At 47.8% G+C, this 15115-nt stretch overlaps 2 protein-coding genes across 2 annotated transcripts; one reads left to right on the forward strand and one right to left on the reverse strand.

Moving 5' to 3' along the window:
- Positions 1-153: 153 nt before the first annotated feature.
- BUD31 (BUD31 spliceosome associated protein) lies at positions 154-4991 on the reverse strand. The gene is made up of 5 exons (XM_034436564.3): positions 4587-4991; positions 1653-1776; positions 1418-1540; positions 646-812; positions 154-426 (listed from the first exon to the last, which is right to left on the reverse strand). Exons 2-5 carry the CDS (start codon positions 1744-1746, stop codon positions 376-378), a joined length of 435 nt encoding a protein of 144 aa, XP_034292455.1. The 5' UTR covers positions 1747-1776; positions 4587-4991; the 3' UTR covers positions 154-375.
- On the forward strand, positions 4971-14056 carry PDAP1 (PDGFA associated protein 1). The gene is made up of 6 exons (XM_087878639.1): positions 4971-5137; positions 8224-8315; positions 9637-9750; positions 10771-10892; positions 11592-11743; positions 13094-14056. Exons 1-6 carry the CDS (start codon positions 5125-5127, stop codon positions 13150-13152), a joined length of 552 nt encoding a protein of 183 aa, XP_087734765.1. The 5' UTR covers positions 4971-5124; the 3' UTR covers positions 13153-14056.
- The last annotated feature ends 1059 nt before the right edge of the window (positions 14057-15115 follow it).

Raw genomic sequence — 15115 nt, forward strand, 5'->3', positions numbered from 1 at the left:
TAAGAATCCTATATTTACTAATGATCAGTATTAGTGACCTTCAATATTTTCAAATCATTAGAGGATAAAGAGGTGCCTAATTTAGTCTCTTTTTTTGATACAACTATTGCATATAAATCATTTTTTTAAAAAACCAAAGAATTATGCTTATCATTTGGGGAGAAGTAGGCAAGACTTTATTTTAAGATACAATGACAACATAGGACATGAAAACACATTACTGCATTTACACATTTAATTAATTCTATCGCGGGATACAAAGGGAGTCATCTCGACAGCAGGTTGTGAAAAAAAAATAGTTCTTATGAGCAGTCCTTGATGGTAACAAGTCACTTAAAACCTCTAAAAAGTTGGGGTTTCTTTTGAAGAACGTTTTCATCCAGAGCAGCCCCGACAGCCACAGTGAGTACACTCAATTATTCTCCCCTGTAGAATGAAACCAACAGATGAGTGGAAACATACCATAAAGTTATGCAAGAAGTAGGAAAAAAAAGATTTTCAGTGGTTGGGAAAAAAACTGATTTTAGAGCTGAGGTATTTTTTTATAGGACGGGAATTTCATAAATTTTATGTATGATTGGGCTTCTGAATATGCATAAAAGGGGAGAAGAATGTAGACACAAAGCATGGCTGCAAATGACTTACCACTTCCAGTTTGCTTTTGGGCACTCTACAAATGCAATTTGTTCCAAAATTGGTATCGCGGGTCTGGATGCAGCGTAAGCAACAGAGGTTTTCGTATCCTTGTTTCTTCCATTTTGCAATCAGGTTTTTGTCTGCGTAACCTTCTTTGATGCAATATTCGTATAATTCTACATAAGGCAGATACAAATGAAAGGGTGAATATAGTCCCCCGATTAAATGAGCTAGAATTTGGAAATAGAAAGGTGAACATTGGTAAAGATGCATGGAAATGGCCTTGAAGAAGGAAGTCAGTAAATACCAGATAATTCAGTAAATAACCTCAGCCATAAGGCACAAAGAAACACGTTAAGCTCCAGTTGATTTATTGTTCATACCTATACACAAGAATCCACTCGACAGCATTAAATTGGCACTAGACAAGAATTCATAGAATTCAACAGGACTTGGACTGAAATTGCTTGTGGGAATGTAAGGATTCTAGGTTGATTCCTTGCTTGATTCCACCCCCAGGCTGTCTCCTGCATAAGCAGAACTGAGAAAGAAACACAATATTATTCTACCTTTTTTTGCTATTAATAGGGGGGTTGCGGAGAAACTCTCCCAAGCTTTCAAGATTCTGTTGTACCCTATAATAAGAGTTCCAGCAGGTTTTTGAAGTCCGTTTCCTGACTTGGCCTACCTCAAAGGGCTGACTTGTTTTTGTTCCCCTCCCCGCACGACAAAAAAAAACAAGGTTTTATCTTTTCAAGGCGAGATGAAACAGCCCCCTTACCTCTGCTAATGGCTTTCCTTTTGTAGAAGAGATCAAAAATATAGCGCGTTTTCTGATGATGAATTCTGAAGATGGGCCAAAGGGATTCCACTTTTCTTTTTCCTTCATGTGGTTCGGTCTCAGCTGAGAGAGAAACGGCACAGACCAAATGTTGCTTATTCATTCTCACATATTTTCAGTTTTTCTGTAATGCATGCAGCCAAGCCAGCTCCCCCCCCCCCATACACATACACACCTTCTCTCATTTTTTGATCCAGCTCATCTAAGGTTGGTTCGATCAATTCCCAGCCATCCGGAGGAGGTTTTCTGCTCCTTTTCACCTTGGGCATCTCTTCAAAAAGGAAAAAAAAAACAAAAACCTGCAGAAGAAACATATTTGAGATGTATGTATACAGCCTGATGAGGAAGACACCCAATGAAAATGGGTGGCGTGAAAATGTCAGTAGGAGATCTAGGACAGTGAGGTTCTTATACCGTGTTGATAAAAACTAAATCCTGTGTTTCTTAAACTTTTTTCTCTCTCCCTTCTCCCTTATTAAAATAAAGCAACCTAAAAGAGCTTTGGTTTATATGGGTTATATTTATCAAAATATATTAAAAATTAAAATCGACGCGTTTGCTGCCACTGGCCCTTCTCCAAACGAGGCAGTCGCTAAACAAGGACTATCTGCATTCTATGAAATGCATCACTTCCAATTCTGAGTAAGGCAAACATCATCGATCAATATAACCCAGACAAAGCAAAGTTCTTTGGGGTGGGGGAGGGGGGGTGTCCTCCAGGATTTTCCAAAGCGGGGAGGGGTCCTGAGAGGGAAAAACAAAGCTTAAAAAATGCTGCCTGGAGGAATAGCCTCCCACCGACCAGTCCGCTCCCACAGAGAGGGTCTCCTCAGGGTGCCATCAGCCAAGTTATGTCGGCTGGCGACACCCAGGGGGAGGGCCTTCTCTGTGGGAGCCCCAGCCCTGTGGAATGAATGGCCCCCGGAAACACGTAAGATCAACGACCTCCGGGTGTTTCACTGCGCACTGAAGACCCTGTTGTTCCGCCAGGCCGGGCTATCAATATAATAATTTTAAATTGGGGTATTTTAAATTTTTGGGGTTTTAAACTGGCCAAATCTATTTAATTATTTTAATTTTTAATCATTGTTGTGTCTTGTGTTTTTAAATTGGCTGTACACCGCCCTGAGTCCTTCGGGAGAAGGGCGGTATAGAAATAAAATTATTATTATTATTATTAGTAGTAGTAGTAGTAATAGTAGTAGTAAATCTTTAGTGAGATTCACAGCCTTTGAGGCTGGTTAATAGCTCAGCAGCTCGAGTCCTAACCAAGGACCTAGGAACTGTTAAGGTATCGTTGGAGGATGTAAGCTGTTCCGAGTAAGGTGGTTTTTTGTAGAGTCAAAATGTTCAAGTCCGGCAAATTTAGAATTTCTAAATAGCGGGGTAGCCCTTTGGGTATTGCTCCGAGGGCTCCAATTACAATCGGGACAACACACGATTTCTTTTTCCACAGTCGCTCAACTTCAATTTGTAAGTCCCGGTACTTGGTGATTTTTATTATTATTATTATTATTATTATTATTATTATTATTATTATTGATTAGGGGGCTGGATTAGAAGACCTCCAAGGTCCCTTCTGACTCTGTTATTCTGAATATCGAAGGAGAAGAGAAACAGAAGGACGGGAACGTATGTGCAGCTCCATTGGGGAGAATCGTCTTGTATTTTCTGTTATGGATTGCACCAGTAGAGGCTAAACCAATTTCGTTGTATACATGATGTACAATGACAATAAAGGCTATTATTATTAACCCAGCCCAAAGAACTGGGTAAGCAAATGAGCTGAGGTATTTACTACTACTAATACTACTACTACTACTACTATTATTATTATTATTATTATTGGTTAATCTTTAGTGAGATTCACAGCCTTTGAGGCTGGTTAATAGCTCAGCAGCTCGAGTCCTAACCAAGGACCTAGGAACTGTTAAGGTATCGTCGGAGGATGTAAGCTGTTCCGAGTAAGGTGGTTTTTTGTAGAGTCAAAATGTTCAAGTCCGGCAAATTTAGAATTTCTAAATAGCGGGGTAGCCCTTTGGGTATTGCTCCGAGGGCTCCAATTACAATCGGGACAACACACGATTTCTTTTTCCACAGTCGCTCAACTTCAATTTGCAAATCCCGGTACTTTGTGATTTTTTCTTGCTGCTTATCTTCAATCCGTGCATCACCAGGTATTGCAATGTCAATGAACCATACTTTTTTCTTTTCAACTATTGTTATGTCTTATTATTATTATTATTATTATTATTATTATTATTATATTATTATTATTATTATTATTATTATTATTATTATTATTATTATTATTATTATTATTATTATTTATTGGTTAATCTTTAGTGAGATTCACAGCCTTTGAGGCTGGTTAATAGCTCAGCAGCTCGAGTCCTAACCAAGGACCTAGGAACTGTTAAGGTATCGTCGGAGGATGTAAGCTGTTCCGAGTAAGGTGGTTTTTTGTAGAGTCAAAATGTTCAAGTCCGGTAAATTTAGAATTTCTAAATAGCGGGGTAGCCCTTTGGGTATTGCTCCGAGGGCTCCAAGGAGACCTCCAAGGTCCCTTCCACTACTACTACTACTATTACTACTACTATTATTATTGTTATTGTTATTGTTATTATTTTCACATCTTATGTAGGGGGATGGACTAGAAGACCTCCAAGGTCCCTTCCACTACTACTATTACTACTACTATTACTACTACTATTATTATTGTTATTATTATTATTATTATTATTATTATTATTATTATTATTATTATTATTATTATTATTATTATTTTACATCTTATGTAGGGGGGTGGACTAGAAGACCTCCAAGCTCCCTTCCAGATGATCTAGTCTGCCTCTGAATCCTCCTTCCTCTTTTCCAGCGGGATCTCCGGTCTTCCTCAGTGGGGAAAGGCCCCTTACAGGGGAAGCCCAGGCAGAAGTTCCACCGGGGAGTCCCCTCCCAGCAAGATGCTCTCCCGAGGGATTTCTGCCTGCCACGCAGAGAGACTCTAAACAGGCCCCAGACAGACAGAGACGAGGCCCTGGGGGTTGGAGGGGGGGAGAAACCGGTCCCCCTTCTGGTCCGACGGAGGGAGGGGGGGGCTACTTACGATATGGGGGCGCTGCTGTTTTCCTCCGCGGCGCTCTTCCGCTTCCCCGGGGCTCCCGTCGCCCTGCCGTGACGTCACCAGCAGCCCAGGCCCTCCTTCGCACCGCCGTCGCTTCCCAGGGGGGGGGCTTTTCCTATTCCGTCGGTCCGTCCACGCCAGTTGCCTGTTTGGCCCTGCGCCAGGAACGTAAGCCGACCCGCCTTCCAAAGAAATTCCTCGGAACGAACCGCCCGGAGCGGGCAAATCCTGCTGGGCGTTCTGCTTTTTATACCCTCCCAGCGCTTAAGTGAACTCCGTTTTTTTTTTCCGTCAGGCGGCAGGCGAGACAGCCCTCAGTGCTTGGCCCCTCACGAAACGGGGAGGGGGGGGCTTTAAACGGACGTCGACGTCGACGACGCCGGCCCCACTTCCGCTTCCGGGTCGCTCCCAGCTCGGGGCGAAGCGAGGCGTGTAGAAGGGGGGGGGGACGGCAGGAGAAGCAGGACGACTCGCTCTCGCTCGCCGTCGGAGCCGCCATCGTTGCCTGCCCGGCCTCGCTATGCCCAAAGGAGGTGAGCGCTTCTCCCTGGGGAGGCCCAGCCTTCTCAAGCAAGCGGGACTACACCCCCCATCGTCCCCGGCCGTGCCACATGGGCATCGTGACTCCCCCACCTCACCCCCCCAACCCTTTGCCTGGAAGGGCCGGGAGGCGCTTCAGGCCTTTCCTGCTGATTTCCCCCCCACCACCTCCTTTTAAAATAAATAAATAAATAAATATTAAAATTGGGGAGGGGGAGAGGAGGATATCATTCCAGGACTGCCCCTCCCCCACTCGAAAGACGGGGAGGGGGTCTTTCGAGTGGGGGAGGGGGGCTACCGCCCCCCCCCCCGAGATTCTCGGGCAGGTCCTTTAAAGAGATTGGGGGGAGGGCACTAATTAGGGTCAAATGAGGGCTGCGGGGGGGGAGGGGGCGTCCATGAGAACCACATCTTGGGGTGGGGGTGTGTTAATGAGGGTCAAAATTAGAGGGTGGGGGGGGGTCCCAAGACAATTATTTAAGGAGTCTTAAGGAGAGCCGAATCAAGTTGTGAGGCTGAATTAGTGTCAAAATAGAGGGTGGGGTGGGGGGTCTCCAAGAGAGGCAAATGAGTGTGGGTGGGGGGGGGTCTTAAGGAGAATAAAATCAAGGGGGAGGGGCATCAATTAGTGCCAAATCAGGGCTGGGGGGGCGTCCATGAAAACCACATCTTGGGGGTTAATGAGGGTCAAATTAGAGGGTGGGGAGGGTCTCAAACAGCCCAATGAGTGGGTGGGGCTTCATTAATTTGCCTCTTTTGGAGACCCCACCCCTCCTGATTTGACAGGAGGGGTGCGGGGGTCTCAATGTCAGTCAAATCAGCGGGAGGGGAGTCTTAAGGAGAGCCGAATCAAGTTGTGAGGCTGAATTAGTGTCAAAATAGAGGGTGGGGGGGGTCTCCAAGAGAGACAAATGAGTGTGGGGGGTCTTGAGAGTGAAATCGGGGGGAGGGGCATTAATTAGTGCCAAATCAGGGCTGGGGGGGGCGTTAATGAGAGCCACATCTGGGGGGGTTAATGAGGGTGAAATTAGAGGGTGGGGAGGGTCTCAAACAGCCCAATGAGTGGGTGGGGCTTCATTAATTTGCCTCTTTTGGAGACCCCACCCCCACCCTCCTGATTTGACAGGAGGGGTGCGGGGGTCTCAATGTCAGTCAAATCAGTGGGAGGGGGGTCTTAAGGAGAGCCGAATCAAGTTGTGAGGCTGAATTAGTGTCAAAATAGAGGGTGGGGGGGGTCTCCAAGAGAGACAAATGAGTGTGGGAGGTCTTGAGAGTGAAATCAGGGGGGAGGGGCATTAATTAGTGCCAAATCAGGGCTGGGGGGGGCGTCAATGAGAGCCACATCTGGGGGGGTTAATGAGGGTGAAATTAGAGGGTGGGGAGGGTCTCAAAGAGAGCCCAATAGTGGTTGGGGCTTCATTAATTTGCCTCTTTTGGAGACCCCACCCCTCCTGATTTGACAGGAGGGGTGGGTGGGGGGGTCTCAATGTCTGTCAAATCAGCGGGAGGGGGAGTCTGAAGGCGAGCCAAATCAGGTTGTGTGAAGCGGGATTAGTGTCAAAATAGAGGGTGGGGGAGGGTCTCCAAAAGAGGAAAATGAGTGTGGGTGGGGGGAACACAAGGAGAGTGAAATCAGGGGGATGGGCTTCATTAGTGTCAAATCAGGGGTGGGGGTCTCAAAGATGGTCAAGTCGGCAGGAGGAGGGGTCTTAAGGAGAGCCAAATCAGGTTGTGGGGCCGAATTAATTGTCAAAATAGAGGTGGGGTCTTCAAAAGAGGCAAATTAAAGAGGGGGTCTTAAGGAGAGCCAAATCAGGTTGTGTGGGGCTGGGTTAGTGTCAGAATAGAGGGTGGGGGGAGGTCTCCAAAAGCGGCAAATGAGTGGGTGGGTTTTTTTTAAGGAGAGTGAAATCAGGGGGAGGAGCTTCATTAGTGCCAAATCAGAAGGGGTGGGGGGCCTCAACGACAGTCAAATCAGCGGGAGGGGGGGTCTTAAGGAGAGCCAAATCAGGTTGTGGGTTGTGCCAAATTAATGGTCAAAGGGGGGGTCTCCAGAAGAGGCAAATTAAAGAGTGGGGGTCCTGAGAGTGAAATCAGGGCGAGGGGCTTAATTAGTGTCAAATCAGGAGGTGGGGGTCTTAATTAGCCCCAGTAGGGGGACAGTAGAGAGACCCTCCCTGCCTTTCCTTCCTGATCCCAGCCTCCCATGTGGTGGGGATCCAGTGACTAGGCAGCCAATCAGTCTCTCCTCTCCTCCTCTGGGATGTCAGGGCCAGCTGAGTGGATTGCATCAGATCTGCTTGGAAGGGCTTCCCTGGAGTTGACTGTCAATCAGAACAAGAGCTGTGTTACTCCCCAGCAGTAACGCGGAAAGTAAGTTTTAGCAAAACTACGCACGTGCGAAGCGCACAATCACTGAACCGGTGGTTAAACCAGCAAGATCCCACCACTGCTCTCTGCTTCCATTGACGGGAGTCTAGGCCTTGCCTGACAATGGAAGCCGAACAACTTAGAAGAGGAAGAGGGGGGCAGCGGGGGAAAGTACCGTATTTTTCGGAGTATAAGACACACCTTTTTTCCCCCCAAAAAGAGGGTGAAAATCTGGGTGTGTCTTAGCCCCGTCCAGCTTCTCAAACTGAGGTTTCAGAGGCTGAAAAAAGCATCAGAAATGAAGCTTCAGAAAAGAAGCCCCCAAACAGAGTTTCAGAGGCTTTTTTTCTGAAGCTGTTTCGGAGGCTTTTTTTCTGAAGCTGTTTCAGAGGCTTTTTTTCTGAAGCTGTTTCAGAGGCTTTTTTTCTGAAGCTGTTTCGGAGGCTTTCAGAGGCAGGAAAAAAAGTTTTTTCTGACACGGAGTTTCAGAAGTTTCAGAGGCAGAAAAAAAAGCAAAAAAAAAAAAAAAACAAGGCACAGAGCTCACAACCAAGGAACCTGTTGCTAAAATTCACCTCTGGGAACAGCTGATTGGGGGAGGCTGATCCACCTGCCAATCAGCTTCTTTCTTATTTTCCTCCCCAAAAACTAAGGTGCGTCTTATAGTCCGAAAAATACGGTAATCTTTAAACCCACTTTTTTCTTGCAGGTAAAAAAGGGGGCCATAAAGGCCGAGCGCGGCAGTATACAAGCCCGGAAGAGATCGATGCCCAGCTGCAGGCTGAGAAACAGAAGGCCAGGGTAAGCAGCCGAGCTTTCTAAGTGCTGTTGACAAGCCCCAACATTTATGTTGCTAAGCGAGACGCTTGTTCCGTGAGTTTTGTCCCCCGTTTTACGACTTTTCTTGCGGCGGTTCAGTGAACCACGGCGGTTGTTGGATTAGTGACATGGTTGTTCAGTTGACTTTTCTTGTCCGACGGTCGCAAAAGGAGATCACATGACCCTGGTGTCAGCGTTCCAAGTCACGCACCCATAGAAAGCAGAACGCCGAGGCAGGCAAATTCCTCAAAGAACGGTTTTATTGGCTACATCACATTGGCGCAGACTGGTGAAAGCCGACTCTGAAAGTTCCCGCGGCTTTCACCTAATTAAAGTTTTTGTCAGAATTTGTTGCAAAAAATCAAATCCAGAAAGCACAAACAGGCAGACAGATGCAGCAGGATTCATTAACTTCTTTATATACATAATAATACATGAAGGTAAAGGGACAATACCAATATAAATTCTTCTTCAACGTAGTAGCAGTTACAAGCAAAACGCAAGGCAGGCGAGAACAGTTAGTTTCATTTCAGCAGAGCAGACTAGTTTCGGTTTTTTCTGCGCAGACTCAGAAGCTGCAGACTAAGATACACCCTGGCTTCAGTCTGTCTCAGCTCCCAAACAGCCCTCATTGGCTGACTTAATTGCTATGCCTATTCATTGGCTGATCTAGTCCAGTTTATGAATATTCATACTCTGAATAGTTTTCCCTTCTTTCCCACCCACCCCCAAGTCACTGGTCACACTGTCCAATCCAGCTGCTGGCCGGTTGCTTGGTTACTTCGCTCCTCCTCTGGCCAACCACCTGTCCTTGGTTCCCACAGGAAAATGTTATTCTTTGGGCTACAAAACCCCATCTAACTATTTCCTTCCCCCCCACCCACCCACCTCCCTCCGTTGTGTGGCAACCCCGAAGCTTCCAAGATGGGGCCTCAGCCAGGATCCCTTCAGGGTTGACACCTGGGGACATGACAACCGTCATCCAGATGAGTCAGTTGCCAGCTGTTTGAATTTGACCACATGACTGTGGGGGATGCTGCAACGGTGTGAAAAAAACGGTCGGTTTATACTAAGGTAGCTTAGGCTGAGAATTGGAGGCTCGCCCTTGTCGTCCTCCCAACATCCCCACGATGCCAGGCAGTCAGAGAGACAAATGGGCGGAAAGCTGGAGCACCCCCCCTCCCCCCCTTGGGTGAAGCTAAATCGCTCCCAGCCGTTCTGATATCCCCCCCCCCACCCCTGCCCCCACCCCCAATCTTCCCCCGCAGCTATTCTGGCTTGCTGATGCTTCTCCTTTCCACAGGAAGAGGAAGAGGAGCAAGAGGAAGGCGGCTCGGGGGCCTCCGGAGAACCCAAGAAGAAGGAGAAATCGCTAGATTCGGATGAGAGCGAGGAAGAAGAGGGCGAAGACTATCAGGTAGAGGGGGAGGCCGGGGCCGGAGAAGAATTTTCCCCATTTAGGACCAAGAAGAGCGATGAGATGCTGTCGGCTTTGATTCAGCCGGTGGACACCTCTACACACGCATTATGTTGTCTTGCATTCCCTCGCCACACGCCAGGATCTGGCTACCCCTTGGCCTTAAAGCCAGCCTTCCTAGGTGGACCAGACTGGAAACAGACCTGATGGGCTAAGTCTACTTTTTTGTAAGGCTACGTTAACAGACTCTTGCAAGTACAGATTTTCCACGTCACTATTTACAGCCTAACAAGTTGGGGAGGATTCTTTCTGTCTGCCTTCCTTTCCTTTCCTTTCCTCTCCTTCCCTCCCCTTCCTTCTTCCTTTCCTCTCCTCCCCTTCTTCCCCTTCCTTCCTCCCCTTTTCCTCCTTCCCCTTCTTCTCCTTCCTCTCCTTCCTTTCTTCCCCTTCCCTTTCTTCCTGTCTCCCCTTCCTCTGCTTCTTCCTCCCTCCCTCCCTTTCCTCTTCTTTTCCTTCCTTCCTCCCCTTTTCCTCCTTCCCTTCCCTTCCTTCTTCCCCTTCCTTTTCTTCCTTTCTCCCCTTCCTCTGCTTCTTCCTCCCTTTCCTCTCCTCCCCTTCTTCCCCTTCCTTCTTCCTTCCTCTCCTTTTTCTCCTTCCCTTCCCTTCGTCCTTCCTCTCCTTCCCTTCATTCTTCCCCTTCCATTTCTTCCTTTGTCCCCTTCCCTTCCTCCCTTTCCTCTCCTCCTTTCCCCCTCCTTCTTCCTTCCTTTCCTCTCCTCCCCTTCCTTTCCCCCTCCCCCCATCCTCCTCCTTCCTCTCCTCTCCTCCCATCCATCCATCCTTCCTTCCTTTCCCCACTATGCAGCCGCTAACTACGACCTCTCTTATCCGACCGTTCCCTGGGCGGCATCTCTTTCCTCCACCTCCCAAGGCCACACGACCGTCACACAATTCCCTTCCAGAAAGCTGTTCCAACCGGCTCTCTTCTTCTTTTTTGTTGTTGTTGCCTTTCAATTCCAGCCGAAACACAAAGGAGTGGAAGGCATGATCGACATAGAGAATCCCAACCGGGCAGTGCAAACAGCTAAAAAAGTCACTCAGCTCGATTTAGAGAGCCCGAGAGAATTATCGCGGAGAGAACGGTAAGTCCTTCCCTCCGAGATAGAGAGGAGTGGGGGGGGGAGGGGGGGGAGTCCTGGCCTCTTCATTCCCTCCAGTCTCCCAGAATTAGCCAAAGGGAGGGAGATTTAAACGAAGAGTTTTTTTATTAACCCTTGGAACATAGTGAATTTTTAATTTAATTTAATTTAATATTTAAATTTATATACCGCCCTTCTCCCGGAGGACTCAGGGCGGTGAACAGCCATAGATAAAAAACATAGAATACAAAATTTAAAAACAATTTAAAAACATATTAAGCAATTTGGCCCGACAGTTAAAATCCCCCATTTAAAATTCAAATTATATATTGCCAAGCCAACAAGTTAGGCAATCATCATTTCCTAACACCCTGTTTCCCCCCAAAATAAGACATCCCCCTGATAATAAGCTCAATCGGGATTTGGAGCGCATGGCAATAAGGCCAAGCGCTTATTTCAGGGTTCAAAAAAATAAATATAAGACGGGGTCTTATTTTCGGGGAAACACGGTACATAGCCAGGCAGCAATGGAATGGAGGCTGTTTTTGTTCCCTCTGGTGAGCCTCACCTGCTGTGCTCAGAACCATCCAGACGGAAATCCACGTGTCTTTGGGGAAATTTGGGGGGGGGGCAGGTCTCCAAAGCCTCCTGATTACTTGGATCTTTTGCCGACTCTTCCCTCCCCTCCCGGTACCTTTGCAGAGAAGAGATTGAAAAACAGAAGGCAAAAGAAAGGTACATGAAGATGCACCTGGCAGGGAAAACGGAACAGGCCAAGGCCGACCTCGCCCGGCTAGCCATTATCCGGAAACAGAGAGAAGAGGCAGCCAAAAAGAAAGAGGAAGAGAGGAGAGGTAAGGAGGGAAACATCTGGCTAAAGGGAGCTGAGGCCCCTGTGAAGGTTTGGGAGCCCTTTATTGGTACAAGGTAGTCCTCATACATAGGACCATTGCGGCATTCCCGCAAGTCGCACGATCAAAATCCGGGCGTTTGTCCGAATTCTTCATCCCAGATTATTTGATGGACTGCCTCTCCCTTAACTACATCCACCAGGATGGGAAGGCGGATCGTGTTATGGATCCTGTGAATAAGGGATGTGCCTCTGGTGAGGTCACAAAAAGGGGCCTTTTCGGTGGTGGCCCCCTTCGCTATGGAACATCATTCCCCCCCCCCAGAGTACAATTGGCCCAGGGAACCCCAAATGGAGACGGAGCCAATCCGGTGGCTGATTAGATTGTGTGGTTGCTGCCATGAAGGATTGGGTGGGGTTTTTATTAGGTGGTAGATTTTTTTAGAAATATTGTTTTAAGCATGTATTTATGCGGTGGATTTTTTAAAGTATTTAAGTCCCCTATGTATAGGAAGGAAGGAGGGAGGGAAATGAGAAGGGAGGGAGGGAGGGAGAAAGAAGAAAAGGGAGGGAGGGAGGGAGGAGATAGAAATGAAAAGAGGGAGGGAGGAAGAGAAGGAAGGAAGAGAAAAAGAAGAAAGAGAAAGGAGAAAGAAAGAAGGAAAGGAAGGAAGGAAGGAAGGAAGGAGATATCAGTCCTTTTTAAAGGTGGTTGATCTGGAGTTACATCCCTTCCTGTAGGAATTTAGAAAGGTGGATGGAAGGGAGGGAGGGAGGAAGAAAGAAGAGAGAGAAGGAAGGAAGGAGATGAAAATGAGAAGGGAGGGAGGGAGGAAGAAAGAAAAAGAAGGAGGGAGGGAGATGGAAATGAGAAGAGAGGGAGGGAGGAAGAAAGGGAAGGAAGGAAATGGAAATGAGAAGAGAGGGAAGGAGGAAGAAAGAAAGGGAAGGAAGGAGATGGAAATGAGAAGGGAAGGAGGGAGGAAGAAAGGGAAGGGAGGGAGATGGAAATGAGAAGGGAGGGAAGGGGGAAGAAAGAAAGGGAAGGAAGGAGATGAAAATGAGAAGGGAGGGAGGGAGGAAGAAAGGGAAGGAAGGAAATGGAAATGAAGAGAGGGAAGGAGAAAGAAAGAGGAAGGAAGGAAGGAGATGGAAATGAGAAGGGAGGGAGGGAGGAAGAAAAAAAGAGGGAGGGAAATGGAAATGAGAAGAGAGGGAAGGAGGAAGAAAGAAAAAGGGAGGGAGATGGAAATGAGAAGAGAGGGAAGGAGGAAGAAAGAAGAGAGAGAGAGAAGGAAGGATTCAGGGATTCAGCTGTTCTTCCTTCTCCGCTTGACCCCCCCCCTCCCCCCAGCTAAAGACGACGCGGCCATGGCAGGCAAGCGGATGCAGTCGCTGTCCCTCAACAAGTAAAGGCAGCCCCCTCCCCCCGAGAGGAGGGACACCCCCGGGACGGTGCTGGGCCTGGCACCCTTCGGACTCGCTGCGGCGTCAATTTCCCAGAGAGGCTGCAGGAGGAGGGCAGCGGCAGCAGCGATGGCGGCCTCACCGTCACCTCTGAAGAGACTCTGACCGCTCCGTGTTCGTCTTCATCTGGGCACAGAATTCCACGGGATTACTTTTTTTGGGGGGGTGGGGTGGGGTGGGGAGGGAGGGAGGGGCACGCAGGCGAGGGGAGGGGGAAGAGGGCAGGAGGTATCCAGGCACCCTTCACCTTTGGTGCAAAAATCGTGACAACACCGACGGTTGCATTAAAATGACCGTTTTCGGGGAGGGGGAAACCAAACGCCGCCGGCTGAACGGTTTGATGTGTTTTTGATTTTCGGGTGGGAGGCCAACGGAGGCGGAAGGTTTGCTGGGGAGGGGGCCGATCGCTTCAGCTAGCTTTCAGGGAAACTAGGCAGGGAAGGGGGTGGGAGACGAGTAGCTTGGACCCCTGTAGATGCATTTCCCAAAAATAAAAAATACGGGGACGAGGGAGTGTGCTTTGGCATGGACCTGGGCTGCACAAAAGTCCAGGGAAATGAACAGTTACGGGGCAGGAGGTGGAATCCTTGACCCACACTCCCTCCAAAACCCTCTTGGCTATTTTAGTTTTCTCTTTTCCACCCTGTTGTTTTATTTTATTTTATTTTATTTTAAAACCGTCCTTTTCATTTCTTTCCCTCCTTCTCTGGAAGTCGATAATGACTTCTGTTTTTTAAAAACAAACCCTTGGAAAAGCGAAAACTAGAGAACGCATCTTCGGGATTGTGCATCTTTCCGGAATAGAGGCAGGCGTGCGCGCGCAAGAGAGAGAAAGAAAGAGAGAGAGAGAGAGAGAAAAAAAAAAGAGAAAAACCTGTATATTTGGCTGAATAAAGTTTAAATTATCGTAACGGTCTGGTCTGGTGCCTTTTCACACCCTTAGGACTGCACTTTGAACATCACCCGAGAAATGGTTTGAAGTCCTGTTTTTCTTTAGGGTGGATAACCTCAATTTAGGGGTTCCTACAAGCCTCACACAGGATGTGGTGGCTCAGTGGCTAATCGAAAGGTCGGCTATTCAGCGGTTCGAATCCCTAGTGCCGCGTGATGGGGTGAGCTCCCGTGACTTGTCCCAGCTTCTGCCAACCTAGCAGTTCGAAATCACGTAAAAAAGGCAAGTAGAAAAATAGGGACCACCTTTGGTGGGAAGGGAACAGCGTTCCGTGCACCTTCGGCGTTGAGTCATGCTGGCCACGTGACCACGGAGACGTCTTCGGACAGCGCTGGCTCTTCGGCTTTGAAACGGAGATGAGCACCGCCCCCTAGAGTCAGGAACGACCAGCACGCATGTACAAGGGGAAGCCTCACAGACTTCCATTTCCTAGGGTCCCACTGGGGAATTCCAAAATTGGAGATCCTGCCAATGAGGATCAAAGAAGAGGCAGTCCTCAAGTTATAGCCTTTCATTTAGTCACCGTTCAAAGTTACAATGGCACTGAAAAAAGTTGACTTAAGATCATGTTTCACCCTTACGACCGTTGCAGCCTCCCCGGGATCCTGTGATCCAAATTCTGACGCTTGGCAACTGACTCGTATTTATGGTGGTCGCAGTGCTCCCTTTTTGCGACCTGACGAGCAAATTCAACGGGGAAGCCAGATTCACTGAACAACCAGTTACTCACTGAACAACCGCAGTGATTCACTTAACGATTGTGGCAAGAATGGTGGTAAAATGGGGCAAAACTCACTTAACAGATGTTTCACTTAGCAACAAGAAATTTTGGGCTCCGTTTTAGTTTTAAGTTAAGGTTTATGGGGCAAAACTCACTTAACTTTCGCTTAGCAACAAATTTTGGGCTCCATTGCGGTTGTAAATCAAGGATTATGGGGCAAAACTCAAATCTTAACA

The sequence above is a fragment of the Pantherophis guttatus genome, chromosome 14 (genome assembly GCF_059756535.1).
Source record: "Pantherophis guttatus breed Tessera chromosome 14, ASM5975653v1, whole genome shotgun sequence".
NCBI lineage: Eukaryota > Metazoa > Chordata > Lepidosauria > Squamata > Colubridae > Pantherophis > Pantherophis guttatus.